Genomic DNA, 18,044 nt, shown 5'->3' with positions numbered 1-18,044 from the left:
TTCTGAACTTGACCCCACCTTGTGAAACTAAAAGGCTTTATCATTCTTTTTGGGTGTTCACTAAGGCATAAGAGTCCTGATCTATTTAATAAACAAGTAAGTTGCATTTTTTTCTGCCAATGGCTTCATGGTATATAGTGGCAAAATATGCTTTGAATGACTTCTGTCACATGTAACTATACAAATTGAATCTTGGCCAAAGGAATTTATTAGCTGCTTTGCTCTCTGGTAGCTAAGTTTCTTTTTGCTCCAAAATATTGTGAGAGGAAGAAAGAATGTGATGGAAGCACATACATTTGAGCCTTGATTCTGAGGGTGGAGCAGCTACAGTTCCAGTTCATTCTATTCACACCTTGTTCTTTTGGTATCATCTCTCATCTTTTCAAGGATGCCCTATTCAAGCTGCTGAGACATTTGCTGCTTCTGACTTCATCTCCAGTTCTAAATTTTCTATGACAAGTTAATCCATCAGGAGGTTGTCTGGATATGTGATGAGCTTTCCTTTTGCCATGATGAGCATCTAATGTTCCTCCAAACTCAGCCTCCTGTTTACAGTGGATATGTTTTGATTGACTCTCTCATTTACTAACCTGCAAGCAACATAATAAAGTTTACTTCACTCAAGGATCAGTCACTGATGTAACTTCCTAGTTATAACAGGTCACTTTTGGTGAATGCAAGCTGTTCTTGATTTGCAGCATTTTCTTTTTCTGAATAATCAAATTCTGAGATTTATTCACTTTGACCAGTATTTTCGTCCTCTTGACTTTTAGTAATCAGTCACAGGTCTGGTGATAGTGAGCTTCTGCAGCCATTGTAGTATTGCTAACAATGGCAAGGATCCTGTCATCCATTGTCTCTTCTGCATATTTTGTGATTGAGCATCTGCACACTCGGTATTCTAAAGTCTTGTTCTTTTTGCTACTTTTTTTTCTTCTGACAGAAGCTGTGTTCCATCTTGAATGCTGCTGTTCAGCTTCAAGCATCGCTTACCTACTACAGGTTTTTCTTGCAGGACTTAATTCTGTTTTGACACAGCAGCATTCAAAAAAGCATAGTGGGTTTGTGTTTTCATTGTGAACATGCTGTTCGTTTCAGAGCAAGTTGAATCTGTATTTCACTTTCATTCAGGTTTCCGACAACAACAAGAATGGAATGTGATTGCAGGTTTTTGTGGCTTTCAGGATCATTCTCTAAGAATTTCCCAGAAATTACACTAGATAGACACTTGGGTTTGAAGTTGTATGAATTATGTGTCTTTTGAGTGCTTATCTGGAATATTAATCCCTTGGTTCTTTTACAGCTTTGCTACAGAAATTTAAGTTTCAGACTTGCATTTAAGACACTTATAGGCTACTTACAGATTTGAGAGATTTGTGGAAATAGTTCATGTAGAATTAATTGGCCTTGTGACATCCTGTTTCCATGTGTGAGGGTCTCGGAAAAGTTACTCATGTGGAAAATTCATAACATGAAACCACTTCTACATCATGCAAACAAACTTGCCTGAGTTAGTATTAAATCTCTCCTATGTTCCCAACAATTTACATGAGTAATGCATCGTATTGGACCATATTTGCAAGGGCCAATCTTGAACATGCTTCAGAGTACTTAAAGTCCCTGACCCAAAAAAGTGTTCTCATTTGATTTACCCTGATTATTTCTCTAACTTTAATTAGAAGGGCATCTATACAGTGCTACAGCAGAATTGTTGTTTGAATCTAATCCTTTTTTTGTAGCTATTTTTGCCATCTATTGTTGCAAATTAAGGTAATTATAAGTGATTGTTTATGCTATAGTTCAAGTTGTTGGTTAGGTTGGTTAGAAGGTATTAATGGTGTGCTGACATGATGTGCTTAAATTCTTTAAAAGGTCTGGGTTTAGGCTGCTCTTTTGGATTTAGGAAAATACTTGTGGTTGATCAATCTAATATTAGTATACAGTTTTCATAAAATTTAAGTGGTAAAGCTGTTTTTTTATGTCAAGTATTTTGCACCCTGTAGACAACCATTAAGACTTGCTGAGGTCGTGAATAATTTAATTTTTGATTAATAACATTATCTAAATATAATAGAGGCAGCACCATACTTCAGCAGATAAAATTTGCCTTTAATGCAGCATCAACAAAGAACATACAGGCATAAGCAATTTTGAGGGGTTTGTTTGGTTTTTCTTTTTTTCTATAAGAAACCTTTGAAAGGTTAGATTTTATTAGAACTGATGACTTAACAAGTTTTGGAGGAGATAGTTCTTGCTATCTCTGTGATAACATTTTCTTATAGAAACACAGAAAATCAATTTTAGTGATGTTGTGATAAGCTGTTTAATTAATGTGGTTTTCAAAGTCAATAAATTTAAATAATTTATAGCTCATCTCATGTATGGACTGTGCCTGTAAAGGTATTTTGTGGGAAGCCTCTCCTCCAAGTAGTAGTTGGAGGTCATCTGCAATGTTTTACAGTTGTCCTGAAGTAAACTACAGCTCTTTTCTGGGTATTTGGGTTTTTGTGGACAAACAAAAGAAAACTGAGCTTATATTGTGTAGTGTTTTTGTCAGGCAGCTTTATGCACTTAATTTAGCATTTCAGATCTCAAAATACTTCACTCATGGTTTAAAAGGCCTTTCTGGTGAGGAGATCATTCCTCAGGTAGAATTAGAATAAAAGTAATGCTCACCATCTTAAGACTGTTGCCTCCTGGTTTTTCTGAGGCAAGATAGCTGGAAGAGGTCACTTGGAACAAGTTTATCTTATAATTTCTGTACACCCAATAAAACACTTCAGAATTCTGCAGTGAAGTATGTTTAGGCTCAGCATAAGTATCAAGTTTAAAAATCCATTTCAGATTACCAAATAGCTTTCTAACTGTATCTTTGTCCTTATCTCTATTTCAACCATGCAGTATTTTAAAACATTGAATCTTAATTCATTATCCATGCTGAAATCTCCGTTTGAGAGACAGAATAAGTTGGTAGTGATGTCTTGTCTTTTTTGCACTTAGTCAGAGTATCTCTATGATACTATGATAGAATTTTGTATCTAGTGTGAAGATCCGACAGTTCTTTTTTAACAATTCTTTTTTAACTGTACTTTTATTACTGGTCATGGTGTTCAGAAGATTTGCATAGAGCAGGAATCCAGCTTTCTGTGTTTTCCTGCAGAAAGCTGGGCAGTGTCAGAGGCACACCTTTGGTGGGTCTGCCATACCAGAGATGTAGTCAGTCCCTTTGGTTGAGTTGAATGCCAGCCTTCAATGAAGGAATGGTTTGCTTTCCTTATGTAGCCTCATATTCAGGGACCTTGGAAATTGATAACTATGAGATCTGGATCAATATTGACTCTGATCTGTGATTTTTTGAGGCCTATCAGAAATCTAAATGATCTCACATTCTTAAAGTTTTTTTAAAAATATCATCTTTGGATTCTGATTTTACAGTTCTTTTTTTAACGAGTTGTTTTTCTGTTACCCTTCAGAAAGGGCAATCATGTTACAGAAATCCCAGATGGTAAGAGAGTGGGAGAAGTCCCCAGACCTAGGAAAGACTTGTCTTGTAACCCTGCTTGCCAGCTTTCCAAAGTGCAAAGGGTTTGGTGAGTTTCTTTAACAGAAGCAATGGTTTTGTAGAAACGAGAAGACCACTCATTTTCATTCAGAAAGTGTTAAGAAAGATTCTCTTACACAGTAACACCTTTTCTGTAGATTCCATTACCATTTCAGGTTTGTTTTCTCTTAGTTTCTCCTTTTTTTATCCCATATTGTCTTTCAGCATTATGGAATATGTCAAATTTGCCTTTTTTTTTCCTCCACAAAATCGTGTTCCACAACACTGACTTTCATTTAAAAAGTAAAACAAAAAATATGACATCCTCTGTCTAAACCCAAGTAAAAACATAAAAAGCTCAAACCCCACAGTGTAGCCCTTACAGTTAGAAAAGATGGAGAATACAGACAGAAAAAGCTACTTTGATGCTAACTGGCTGAGCTTACATGGCATCTGAAGTGAGACTTTTCAGAACAGTGAGCTGCTGCTCTGTCTGTGTGGTTTAGGCCATGTGGAACCTCTGCTTGGTTTTTCCAAGGTGCCATGGAATGCCTGCTATTTGCTGCAGCCAGATGCTTGACATTTTGGCTGTTTGCTGAAATACACAGCAGGAGGTCAAAGGACAGACCCTTAGGGTGCTGGGGAACCAGTAATACAAATGGATGTAGCATTGCTTACACAGTTTGGAAGAGGTGATACTAATAATAATTTTAAATGTTCGTCTTTATATACAGTGAGCTCTCCTGTTTTTGAACCAAAATTAACTTACAGTTGTATTCAGACAGAAAAAAGGATGTAAGTCATTAATTTTGTCACTTAGGCACTTAGAATTTCCTAAATAAGAATAACACATGAGTAAGATGCACAGTAGTGTAGAAGATGCTTTTAGAACCCTGGTTGGCTGTTTCTAAATGGCAGTTTTCATTCATGTGCTTTTCTGCTGTTCTAAAGATGGAAGGCAAAAATGAATTTGTTCATGTTCTTTAGAGTTAAAAAGTTTATTTCATTGGATAAGTTTTAAAAGAGACTCAAAAGTTTCTTCTGTGACAAGCATTCTCTTGAGCCTTCACTATGTTTACACTTAATGTAATAGCATTTGTAGGGCTCAAAAACTAATGCTTAAAAAATGCATTAACCTCAACTTGCTTTTCTTTCACTTTTTTTGCCCTTTTTGGTGCTAGCAAAACACAAGTTTAGTTCAGATTTTTCTGTCCAGATATAAAACTGTCCAGACTTAGTTTTCATCCTATTCACTAAGGCATAATTGAAATTATGTGTTTATGAAAAAGGCTACAATAATTGCTTTCTAGTTTAGCTTTGTTTCTGTGTATTTGGGTGATTTTTCTTTTAATTCGGAAAACTATTTGGAAACATCTGTACTGAGATCCATGATTGGTCTCTGCTACATAACAGATTCATGGGAATGTCAGTGTGAAAATATTTCTACAACTTGATATTGTCATCAGTTACTCAATAACGCAAAATTAAATAAATATCATTAATTATTACAGAAAATGTCAAGACCTAGTTTATCTGAAGGAAAAACAGAAACAACAGCTTTTGAGAGGTAAATACAATGATCAGCTGCATCTTGAAATCAGGTACATTAAATAACACATGCTGTGTTATTTATCAGGTAATTGGGCAAAAAATGTTTGATTAGTATTTTCATAACATTTCCTATGATAGAAAATTTTCAATGGCAGTTGTAAGGTACTTCCTCAAGAAGATGTGGAGAATTTAGGTTCCAAGTGTCAAAACACATTCTAAGTAATACTTAAATGGCAAATTAGTCAAGATTCACTGGATATTAAAAAAATTGACCAGATGGTTAAAAGAAACTTCTTAAATCATATTGTCTGTGAGTTAACAGTATTACTGGGGCAATTGGGACACATTTTTTAAAATACAGTATAAAAGGTTAATTTTTGACTATTTCTTAGGCCTTTAAAAACCTGTGTCATTTATGGAAAGCATACTCAACCAAATTCTTACTGGAACAAATATGTGAAATTATTGGGTACCTAATAATTACATACAGCTATACACTTAAATTATGCCAGTCTGGGGAAATAATTGAAATCTTGCACTTTCTTTGGCACATATTGTGGGTGGACTTATACTTCATATTACTCCAGATTCCACAGCCTGAAGTATATTATCCCAGTCAGTAATCTTTCACAATTGTTGGTGCCAACTTAATCTTTAAAAACTTAGTCAAAAACATAAGTGTGGTTATTTGTTACATAGACATTTATAGTGCCTTTAAAGAAAAAAAAGACTGCTTTCAGAGTATCTCTGGCTGCTTCATTGCTTTTTATTCTGTAATATGCAGTGTGGGTCAAATTATTTGAAGTTTTGCCTTCACTTAAAAGGCTTCTTAGTAATTGGGACAAAATGGTTCAGGTATTGGAAGCTACCTCTGTCTTTAGGCTACAGATTAGTAAATGATCAGTGTAATTCTAGTTGAATATGGTGTGCCACTTCTTCTTACTCTTGTCTCTCAGTAGACAAAAATAATTTCAATATATAAATCTGTTCTGTGCTTTCTCATAAAAACTTTGTTTGATGCTATTTCATAGGCTTTTAGGCAGACATTTGGAGTCTTGTAGCTTTGGCACTAGAGATTAGCAGTCCTCAAGCACTCTGATCTGTTATTAACCCATTGTAGTGATGTTGATATTAGCAAGTAATTAGTGTTCCAGAAGCAGATTAGTAGATAAAAGCAGGTGACAGTGAAAATGCTGCATGTTGACTGCACTGTGGTTCAGAGGGGTTATTTTGGACCAGACTGATGTTCCCTGGACAGAGTGCTCGTGCTGTGCACTCCTGCAGAGCTGTGTGGAACATCCTGTGTTGGTTTGGACTCTTGAGAACTCTGCTCCATTAGGAGTTGGAGCATTTGTGGATCAGAGCTTCCAGCTCATTTTCCTCAAAAAATAAATTGGTTTGCATGCCCCAGTACTGCCTTCTAACCAAACTAGTTATGTGGTAACAATAAGGAATGGATCACACCTAATTGTTAATGTAAATGTGGCTGTAATACAAGTTTTGTTACCTGGAGAAATAGTTTTTCACAGAATTAAGGGAGTGTTTGCACACAGTTTGCAACTACTCTGTATGTTCATGTGTAAATGTCATTTGTTTACAGGGTTGGGTTTTTTTCTTTCATGCTGTAAATTTGTCTCTCAATTATTTTTAAAATGCTAATATGAAATACCAGTATAAAATAATAAAATACTGTAAACTACGCCATAAAACTTGAGCTAGTAGGGTTTTGAAACAATGATAAGAGCCTAGCTTTCCTCAGCCTCACTTGACACTCAAATCTTGCATTTTCTGTACAATGAAAAAGAAAGAAAACAAAATAATTTTTAAGCTTCTGTATCCTGTGGTGGGTGTATGTTTGTACGTGGTAGACTCATCTCTTGAATTCAGAGCTATGCCTTGTGCTGCTCCCTTGAATTAATCTCATTCTAAGCCCTGATTTCAGATAGACTCTATGACAGCCAGTTCATTAGTATATCCCATGATTGCTGGTCAGGTCATGGTTTGGGTCGTGCTTTAGAACCTGGACTCATTGGGTTCGTTAAATAGAAGTCAGATTTTGCATTCTAGCTGTTCACTGACATCCTCTTTTCTAGATAATACAGCTGTTAATATTCTCTCATTCTCCTGTGTTTTTGATGCCTGAATTTTTGGTTTTCTTACACTGTAACCAGTACTTTTTGCACATGGAGTACTAAGAGTACTTTTAATTGCTAGTACTGGATAGAAGGCTTTTCTTTTTCAGCTACTGACATACTAACAGAAAGAATTCTTGAAGTATTGTATTATTTTTCTTTTTATTGTGGATTTTAGTGCATCATAATCACTAGGGTCTGCTGATTCATCTGCAATTCTCAGCAGAGGTCAATTGTTTCATTGGAGAACTGTTCCATCTAAAGGAACTTACTGTTGTGCTTAACAATCTGAAAGATCACTGTTGTTTGTGGATAATTGTTTTTGTGATGTGATTGTTGCACAAAACCTTTTTCAATTTTATTTTTGTATTTCACTGTTATAAATTACTCACAGGAAGGTATGCTGATGAGACATCTTTTTTTCTGCATGAGTAATATATATATGTATAAATATATACATTTTTGTTTTTCTCTGACTACTTCCTTCTGTGTTTTGCCAAAAAATGAGTGAGAATAAGGGGCTGGGTTTGGATGAAGCTGAGATTTTGGTTACTAGAAGGTGAGGAAGATTGTGATCAATTTGTTTTATATGTTAAGGGCATATTTGTCCTTTGAGGAATTTCTTGATGTGAATCTTGTCTCTGTGTGTGTATACACATGTGAGTAATCCATTTGGGTTTTTCAGTGAGGAAACACTGCTCTTTGTGGATAATTAGGCATTAGTCATCTCTTTATTTAAAACTTTTTTGTTTGTTTTTGCATATCTGGGTTCAAAACTTCCCACATAAAGCACAATACTATGCCTGTTAGCTCTGCAACTACCTTTTGCCTTAAAGGTGCTTGTTGGAAAATAGCAGCTGTAGCTGTACATTATATACATTGATTCATGAAGTGTTGACTAGATTTTCATATGTAAACAATTCTAAATATTGAACTAGTGTTTATGTGGTTCTGTATAACTCAAGTGTTTCTCTGGAATAGATGAGGAAATTAGGAACAGTTATGGCAAAGCACATAACAGCTACAGCTGATGGGTGCTTCTGAGCAGTGGCTTTTCTGCTGGAATATAGTCTTGAGTTTTCTCTCCAGTATGACCTGGTTTGCCCTTTTCGTTCTCGACAATTGAGAGAGAAGAACATGGGTAGATAAACTGTATATTTGAGAATGTCATCTACTCTTAAGCTAGTCCACTAAATAAAAAACACCCACGAACCCTAAGCTTTCTGTTTAACAAAAGTAGCAAATATAGGTTGCAGTTTGGTAAAGAGGTTGGCCTGTCTGTTGAGTTCATTCCTTATTATGAATGACAAGTCAGTGTAACAGGATGAAAAGATTCTTATGACTACCCCAGTGACTAGTAAGATTTCAACACTGAAGGATATCCCAACAGTATCTTATTCCTGCTCAAATTATTCATCTGACTTAGAGCAGAAGTAGGAAATGGAATATTGTTGGATTACTTTTATTATCCCACCCTTTCTTTTGTCTGTCACCATTATCATTTTAGGTAATTCCATCTGCTTATTCTGAAAAACTTCGGATTCATTAAAAATTATGCTAAACTTCTACCAGATTTAATCTTTACAGGAAAAATTCAATTTCTTTTTTTTTTTTTCTGTATTTCTTCTTTATAAACACACAGTTTTACTCTGAAAGGTAACTGAAAATGCTACTTCACAGATTGACTTTTTCAGTGAATCCAGATTGTGGTTGCTCGAATAAATTTTAGATTTGTTAATTTAGATTTCCAGCTGTTAGCTTTATTCTCATGAGTATTGCAGAGTCAACTGGTGGTATAAAGGTATAAAGCAATTTTATCTGCATCTGTGTCAAAGAGGCTGTGCAGGTAGAGGAGCTATAGGTGTTATTTTGGGGAATTCCTTGTGTCACACAAAGGCAACAACCTTCCTTTCTGGAGCTGAAATGCAAGAACTAGAGTACTAATTGACAGCTAAATACAAAGCTGAGTTTTTAAATAGATAAGAAAAATGCAGCTGTTAATTAAATTCTGCCTTTCTTGGTATGAAGCTTTGTGACAAATCCCAAAGAGGAAATCTTCAATACCACTCTGACTGTCACTTTTCAGAGTATAGCCATTCATTGCTTAATTTCATTTATAATAAAAATATATTAGAATTATATCTAAAAATAACTTGTTTTGGTTTTTTTCAGCAAACAAGAGTATGACTCTTCAGATGAAACAAAAGAATGCAGTAGAAATCAAACTAAAAAAGTTGCATCCGTTGGAAAGAGTGAAGACTCATCACCGTCAAATACACAAAATGTTCCTACTTTGGAACTCCCTGGCAACAGCTCAAAGAATTCTTTGCATGAGAAAAGATCATGCTGTGATTCAGCTAATAACAAACAGTTACTCGATGAGAAACAAAAGTGTATTGATGATGAAAGTGAGTTGAAAACGTGCCAAAGTTCAGATGACATTGTCCTGAACGAGCAGACTAAAGTGCGTACTTTGAACGAAACGACACTATCAGCAATGAACGTGAGGGACTTAAAGCTGACGTTGGGTGAAGATGTCAGTTTTGAGCAGTTCCTGAGAAAGAGGGATGAACCCGAATCCGTTAGTTCAGACATCAGTGAGCAAGGCAGTATTCATTTGGAGCCTTTAACTCCATCAGAAGTACTAGAGCATGAAGCTACTGAAATTCTCCAGAAAGGTAATGTCGCGCCTTCATCAAAGAAAGCAGGACAGCTCGCCGAACAAATAGATGAGACTTCCAGAGAAAGCAATCCCAGCAGAATGGAAACAACTGTAAACAAGACAGATACAAATGAAGCAAGCTGAAATTGTGTTTATTTTCTTGTTTGTTACAAACTGTGCTAAGAACACCATGGACCATTCCTGATGAGTGTGCTCATGGATGCTAAATATTAAGAATTTTAAAGGGAGGAGGAGAAGAGAAAGAGACACCAAAGGGAAGTTTGCATATGGAGATAGCATGTATGTGTATGTATGGCTGAATTTACATTAGGCTTAAAAAAGGTAACACGTTCAAATATATCTTCCTGTCTCTTGGATGTGATACATTATTAGATTGATACTTGAAAAGAGGTATGAATTCTAATTTTTTTATTGTTAACTAGCCCAGGATAAGGTGATTTGTTTGCCCAGAAAGTATTTTTCTAAATTCTTCAGTGTGAATATCATTGAACTGGGGATTGAATAGGAATTCACTTTTGATTCTGATATGGAGCACACTTGTAATGAAGGTTATTGGTCTGCTGATAGTTTAGATAAATATAAACCTTGGGACTTGGTGTCACATTCCTGTCTGTAAAAGCATGTAAACAGAAGTATATGAATCTGTGCATCTCTGTACAGGTGTAAACCTGCCAGGCTGTAAACTTACCTTAATAAACTTTCAGTGAAAGTGAAATTATTACAATAAAAATATATATTTGTGGGGTTTTCACTGTGCAGGCTGTGCAGAAATACTGAACATAACTGTAAAAAATAGAACATAATGCTGAAAGTACTGTAGCTATTAGGCTTTTACCCTTGATTTAATTTTTCTTAGATGTAGACCTGTAGGAATGGTCTGTAAGTCACACCAAAGTATGTTTTAACGTAAAAATGGTTTTAAGCAAAAATAAGGAAAACTCCAAACTGGAAACACCACCTGGCATGCGTTCTGCCATTTTGCAGCTGCTACTGGCTAACTTAAAAATAGGACACAAGGGCATATAAAGTAGAATTGTACAGTTCAATTTCAGGACTTTTTGTAGTCTAAGTTACGTGCAGAAAGATGGCTGCTGGATTTGGTTTGGGTTTTTTGGTTTGGGGTTTTTTTTGGTCTTCTAGTTAGCTAGATTTAGGAATGCATTTGATTAACAGTAGCTTGCTCTTTTGATTTCATTTCTTCATTTGAAACATTCAGAATGTGCTTTTGACTTACAGTTTTGTTTTTAATGAATGTTAAATGTTTTGAACAGCTGTTAAAGCACTGCTGTAAATTATTACTTTTTGAGTAAATATTTGCAACAAAAATTTGTCTTTGTGTATAATTTTATGCTCAGCTTGAAACTTTGGGCATAGCCTTCTCCCATTTTTAAAAAAGATTTAGTGACAGTTCCCAGAAAATAAGTGACTTCAGTATTGTGAATTTGAGACATATGTTTGATTTGGGGATTTTGTTTGGTTGTTTTGTTTGTTTTATTTTAGAATTAAATGAGCAAGTGCCTATGCATAAACATTTATTTGTACCTGTGTATTGTGATAGTGCTAACCTTTCCAGACTATACAGATATTTTTCTGGCCCATGGGCCTGCAACTGAAGTCTCCTCTGTCTTCTTAAGTTCACCGAGCTCAACTGCTAAGTCTAACAGTATTAAAACCTGGAGACCATCCAGCTTACTATTGGACCCTCTAAATAAATCAGATCTCAACAGTCTCAAGAGTTCCTTCAAGTTCTAAAGAGATGTATGAGTTAAATCTTGGGACTGCATCTTCGTTGTCATCCAAGACTGTGTAGAAGACATTTAAAAGAAGAAAAGTGGAACAGTTTATGTACTCACAGCTCTTTGAGATCTGCCACTTGAAGAACTTCAAATATCAAGACACATGAAAAAACTGAGAAGAATAAGTTGCATTATTCTTTTGTTTTTTAAAGATTTTAGTGAAATCATTAAATAGTGGTTTGGTTAACCAAAGTCTGATGTCTTCATGTTTATATAATGCTTATTTTTAAGGAAGTCATGTGCTGTGTGTATACTGTCTACATTATTGACATTTTAATAGAAATCTGCAGTCATTATTAGTTTATGATCATTGAATGTTCAGTCACTTGGATCTTCCTCAAGTGTAATCAGTGACTGATTGCGTTGTGCAGCCTGGGAGAGAAGCTTTGGTTGACTTGTGGTTCAGATTTTCTTGAAAGTAATGGCTGAGTAAACACAGAAAAAAAAAAAATCCACTTGTAGCACATACTGAATTCTAAGTATGGGTTATGTATTTTAAACAAGAAAGCTTTTGTAACAAAACTATGTCTGCTTTTTTTTTTTTTCCTGGGAGAGTGAGAGAAGAACCCTGGGCAATACTTGTTAAATCTCATTTCTGTGGTGCTTTACTTCTAGAAGGACTCAGAAACTAAAGGTCAGGATAAAGAATCCAGAGTTATGCTTGTATTCTGCAAAATGTTAAATGAAAGATCTTACAGCTTTTCTGCTGGCATTAAGCATTGTTACTTATATGCTGGCATGGCATGCAGAAAGCAGTTATTTTTTTATGTTGTTGGATATACTAATATTCCACTAAAGACTGTGACCTTAGGCTGGCACAGCAGAACTTTGTTACAGACCACTTCAAAATTTTTGTGTAGGGCAAATTTATACCTAGTTGTTCTGTTTGTTTTGATTAGTGTTGGTTTTTGCAGCTTGTGAACTAACTTTATCTAGTTGAATCCTGTGTATTTTAATGTATCCTTCATATGCCCTTTACAAAAAAGGTAAGTATGTTTTATGATTGTGTTGAATGATTCTTGCTTTTAATAAAATGTTTATTCCAGTTTTAATGTAGTTCAAAAGGACAGTTCTCTGTCCCTCAGTGAGGGTACATGAACAGAGTAATAAAACAAAAAGGGGATCTTGCTTTTTGTCACATTAAAAATGGGAGGAGTTCAGCAGCAATCCTTGGGCTATTTTGAGCATAAAGTTTTCTAAGCAGTTTGTTCTAAAATTGCCATTGTACTTGAATTAGGGCATCTTGCTAATCCAAGCTCTCACTAGGTGAGCTGCTCAGTGGAGGGAAATAGGATTTCATCTCCACTTTCCACAAAAGCAGAGATGTGCAGTAAGGAACTAGGGCTCCCTGAGGGCTCTGGGAAGCACTGTTCCTGTCCAGGACAGCTGTGCCTCTCAAACTGTTGCTAGGCTTGTGCACTGCCACCAGGATAAAGCTGTCCCTTCCTAGTACACTTGATTCATGGATATGGCTATATATGCAAAGGTTTATTCATTGTTGAAATGAAATAAATTTAAAAAGAATTCTGCATAGAAGTGGACCTCTTCCTGACTCCAGGCTATCACTGAGTTATTTAAGTGCACTAGGGAACTGCTGCTCAGCAGTGGGATCTTGGAAGCTTTTAGCATATTGCTTCTTAATTGCCATTTGTATTTTGGCAGTAATAAAACTATATCTGTTGTTTACTCACATAATTTGTGATTTATATTAATGTATTCTTTCTTTAATGTGTTCTCACTGTCCTCACAAACATGTTGGTTCTTTCCATCAGAATAAAAGGTATTGTTTGAGAGAGCTTACAATCTACTTGCACTGTTAGGAGAATTTCTTGGTCACATCTCTTATATGTATGCTACCCTGCAAAACACACAGGGAACAGGTAGAGGGAACTATGAAAAAATGTTTTAAAGGTCAATCTCTTGCTTATCCTTAATTATCCACTCTGAACTGGCTATATCCTAAAATATCCACTCTGAACTGACTCCCTGCAATAACAGCCATATTCTCTTCCTTATAGGTGATGCTAAAGCTGATCATAATTCTGAACAGAATCTCCAGAGAAAATACAAAGCAGCAAACAAAGAGTATCATTGGATTATCAAGATGCCTCATTGCAATGAATGATCAATAAGAACCAGCAGCAAATGGAAACTTTACTGTGAGTAGAATACAGAACATGCAAGCAAAATGCTTCTACTTTTAGTCTTTTATTTAATGAGAATTTGGTTAATGAGAGCAGACATTTTAATCAAGAAACATGAGATTCTGTGCAGCATCTGACAAACCTGTTACCAGTCACTTCACAGCACAGAGATTTGATCTGACTATAAACTCATATTCTTGAGTATAATGTGCACCAATTAGTTAAAGATCATTAATTGACAAAGTTCACTTGGTCCAAACATAGTTCCTATCCATCAAGTAAAATATATATCATTGCAGTATCTAGCTCAGGGGAGGTGAAAAGCACTTTCTGCACCTAACCTGTATTACCCACTAAGGTCTCTTATCTTTCATTTTCCCTGCTGAACGTGAACAGCAGGAGCTGTTTACACTTGCTGGAAGTCCAGAGAAAAACCAACAAATACATGGGTATAAAAGTAAAAGAATTGACTTCCCCACTATGCCAGCAGGCAGAGTGATGTGATTGTAGAGGTCATGTCACAGAACCATTGATCAGGCTCTTCCACATAGTGTCCAGTGGAGCTCTAGAGGAAGTTACTGAAGCTGAAAACAGCTAAAAAAAAAGCAGATTCATCTGTTTAGGTTTCACAAGAGTGCCCTTTAAAATTCCAGTGGGTTCTGCATCAGATGCTTGTATTTTCATTATTCCCATCATCAGCAAGTTCTGTGTTGCAAATTGTGCATGACTAGAAATGTTAAAAGGTAAAAGTTGATTAAAAAAAAGTCCACAGAAGAATTCTTTTGTTGCACACATAGTTGTGTGAATGAACTTGAACTGACTGGGAAGGTGCATGTGGAAAGGCTCTCCATACCTGTGCTGAGCTGGGGCAAAGGCATGAGCAGCTCTTCTACTGACTGGGAAAGGCTCTGCCTGCACCTGTTGTGAAGGTGAAGCTCACAAGCCATTGCTCTGTGTGTAGAGGAATGGCTGCAGTAGGTGTCTATGAAACAACAGCTCATTAGTATTTTCACCCTTTTATGGGCTGTGTTGGGGTAAATGAAATGCAGGGTTAACCAGCGACAGTTGTGAAATGGAGAAATGCTTAACTAGATGCAGTATGAGAGAGCAGAACTGGAGTCCCAACAGGCAATGCAGACAATGGCTTCTATTAGTACAGAAGCAAGAGGGTTGTTTGGGGGTTTTTTTGTTGTGTGTTTTGTTGGTTGTTTTTTTAACAACACAATATAATTTTCAAATTATGGGTGGAAATTTGAATGAAACTCTCTGAGCTTCAACAAACTCAGCAATGAGCTAAGTAAGACAGCTTGGTTTGCAGTAGCTGTAGTGGTGATGGAGTCTGTAACTATGACAAGAAGATATTAGTGAAACTGAAAATAGGAGCAATTGGACCATCTTCAGATGTTGAAAAGCTCTATGCAAAAGGGCAAAGACAGTAACTGTAAACTGTTCTGGTCTTCCTAAAATGGAATTTGAGAGTTGTCTTGTCAATGTAACATGATAGGTTTATTAGGTATGCTATAGAATGTATGAGAAAGTTGGTTTTATCTGCTAGTTTTTCTCCTTAATTTCAGCTGTATGTGTGCTACTGCAGCTTCAAAACATCTGGGTACAGTGATTTTTTTTCTTTTCTGCACCTGCAAGTGTAAGTACACACATAAACAAAAAAGAAATTAAATCTTTCACAAAGCCAAAGAGAAAGAAAAAACCCAACCAGCCATGAAGCTCAGGGGAGCAGTATGACAAGTGCTGAGCTGTAAACAAGCTTGAGAGGGATTTAATTCTTATGACAAGCACCACTGGTAGCATCTCACATGGACTCAGCATATGCACACATTTCAGAGGAGGAATCACAGAGGACTAAATGCAAATATAAAAGAGCTCAGAGCACATCAGCCTATACTGTTCTAAAAATAGCCTCAAAAATCAGGATGAGCAAAGGTTGTAATTATCTTAATTTTTCAGATTTTTGCCACTTGTAGGAGGGTTTGTGGTTTATGCTCACCCTGTAATTAGTCTTTATAACATAGGAACTACAAACTCTTTATAGTAGGGATTGGTTCATGTATTTGTTGGAGCAAGACCTCCTTGGGTGGTATTTTCAGGTTGATAGTACAATACAGCTGCTAAGTAATAGCTGCTGTTCTAAGTTTTAAGGAAGCTTATTTTAAGTTATAAGCTTTTTGTTGTTGTTTGTTAAGGAAAGAGAAATAAGATGTGATTTGGTATCCAAATTAAATTTTAAAAGCCTCTAATGCACGCTTCTTCCCTAATTACAGTCAGGTCCTTTCTCTTCCAAATATGCTTGTAACTGCCTCATTTCTCTAACAACATTCTGCAAAGTACACACTGCAAACCATCCCCTGTAGTCTGTACTTAAGCCGATTTCCCCATGGCAGTTGATGAGTTAGTGCTGCAAGGTGTTTTCACTTAACCTTCAGACATCTTTGGGATGAGTATCATGTGCTCCCTGTGCTCCAGCCACTGTACAGGTTTGACTCATTTAAGAAATTAGACTGGTGCTCTATTCACCTTAAATCTTCAGTGTTTTCTTTTCTGCTTTCTGAGTCTGCAGTAAATTAATTTATATGTTAAATGTACTAGCAAAGGGTTAATAATCCCTGGAGATCTGCAGGCTTAGCCAAGTACTATGGTGTTGTATTGCAGTTTGCTAAAAAACTGGTTTTAACCATAGTTTAGATTTGATTGCAGAAGGTGGAGTCTAGGAAGAGAGTCTCTCTTGGACCCAATCTTTCTTACTCACTTAGATGGTAGACAATTGGAAAAACAGGTTATTTTACAAAAATTGTATTATATTTTAAATACCAGTTTACAACACTGACACCTCTGGATTAAAATGTGAAATTTTGTGTGTGTGTGCAAATTACCTTTCATCTGTATGTTTCTTAACCTGTTTCTGGATATGTGTTTTGGACATGCCTTTTATTGCAAGTGATTAAAAATGGCCTTACATTTCCAATAGTTGTGAATAACCTTCAAAATAACAATTAACAGGCTTGACTTTACCACCTTTGTTTATCACCTTTGGCGCAGAAAGCTAAACCTACCCTTTCCTTTTCTCACAAACACATTAACATCAACAGTTTTAAAATATTTTTTATTATTATTTTTATTTCTGTAATTATTCTCTTAAGGGCAAGTGAGCATAGGAGGAGCTCATTTTTTTCTGCAGTGAGTATTGTAATGGGTTGCAAAACTGGAAATAAGCATTATGTCTTCTTGGAACCTGTAATTATTTATTTTACTAACTGAAAATTACCTGGATAGATCAATGAATAGAAGAAGAACACAATATGAGAATTCTCTTTTACCACGTGACAAGAAAGAATATACTTTGTTACCAGAGCAGATGAAAACTTTCAATCTGAATCGTTCATTATTTACAGAAGTTTTGAGAATCACGTCTGTAGTTTCAAATACTGAAGTAAGTGAACCAAGCATTAAAATCCAAGTGTCTCTGAATCTTGAAAGCCAAATCCTGCTGTAGGTTGGATCCTGCAGTGTTTATTTTCTGTTTGAATATTAAGTATAGTGCTTCATTGCAGAAAGCCACATAGTTCTTTGCACAGAATGCTGGAGCTTTGGAGAGCACTTGTGTGAAGGTAAGACAACATGTTTTGTGGCAGTGGGGAGAATTTCTATAAACAAAGCTAATACCTCCTTCTAAGGAGGGTCTCTTTTTTTTTTTAATTAACAGAAATTAAGTTCATTGAACATTATTGTGTGCTCTATTATTGAACCTAGCTCACACTTCTAGTGGTGTAACTAAAGCAAGTGAATACCAATTTACCAGTAGCTTACAATTTAAATCTTGCTGCATTTAAGAGTGAGACAGTACTTTTAGTCCTCTTGTTGCATATATTGGTCTGAGCATTCAAAAGGCAGAAAAAGGTACATTTACTAGATTTCTCTTAGTAAAGACAGGCATTCATTCTGTATGATGATGAGTTTTACCAGAATACAAAATTATCCTAAACCACTGACTGAGTTTAAACCTTGCTCCATTAATTTCAACCCTCTGTGGATGCACAGGCCAAACATTAGTAACCTGCAAGATTTGTTAGAGGCTTTACTCTTCTAATTCCCACTGGGATATTTTAATGTTGACAGCTGTTAAAATTCTCAAACTGGAGCTTCACATCAGTATTCTCTTCCTCACAGACACCTGTAATGGGA

General features: G+C 35.9%; 1 protein-coding gene across 7 annotated transcripts in view; it reads left to right on the top strand.

Moving 5' to 3' along the window:
- The window catches only part of ZNF280D (zinc finger protein 280D), a 48,155-nt gene extending 36,260 nt beyond the window's left edge, over window positions 1-11,895 (top strand). For 5 of the 7 annotated variants that reach the window (XM_085070715.1, XM_085070711.1, XM_085070713.1 and 2 more), the window contains 2 exons: window positions 3,474-3,590; window positions 9,397-11,895. In XM_085070715.1, coding sequence (XP_084926841.1) covers window positions 3,474-3,590; window positions 9,397-10,030 — 751 coding nt within the window. In that variant the 3' untranslated portion in view covers window positions 10,031-11,895. The remainder of the gene's footprint in view (window positions 1-3,473; window positions 3,591-9,396) is intronic. The other 2 variants (XM_085070716.1, XM_085070717.1) reach the window with 2 other exon arrangements.
- The last annotated feature ends 6,149 nt before the right edge of the window (window positions 11,896-18,044 follow it).

The sequence above is a fragment of the Lichenostomus cassidix genome, chromosome 10 (genome assembly GCF_008360975.1).
Source record: "Lichenostomus cassidix isolate B80296 chromosome 10, HeHo_3.0, whole genome shotgun sequence".
Classification (NCBI taxonomy): domain Eukaryota; kingdom Metazoa; phylum Chordata; class Aves; order Passeriformes; family Meliphagidae; genus Lichenostomus; species Lichenostomus cassidix.
The sequence above is the reverse complement of the archived record's forward strand: the minus strand, read 5'-3'. Positions and strand labels throughout refer to the sequence as shown.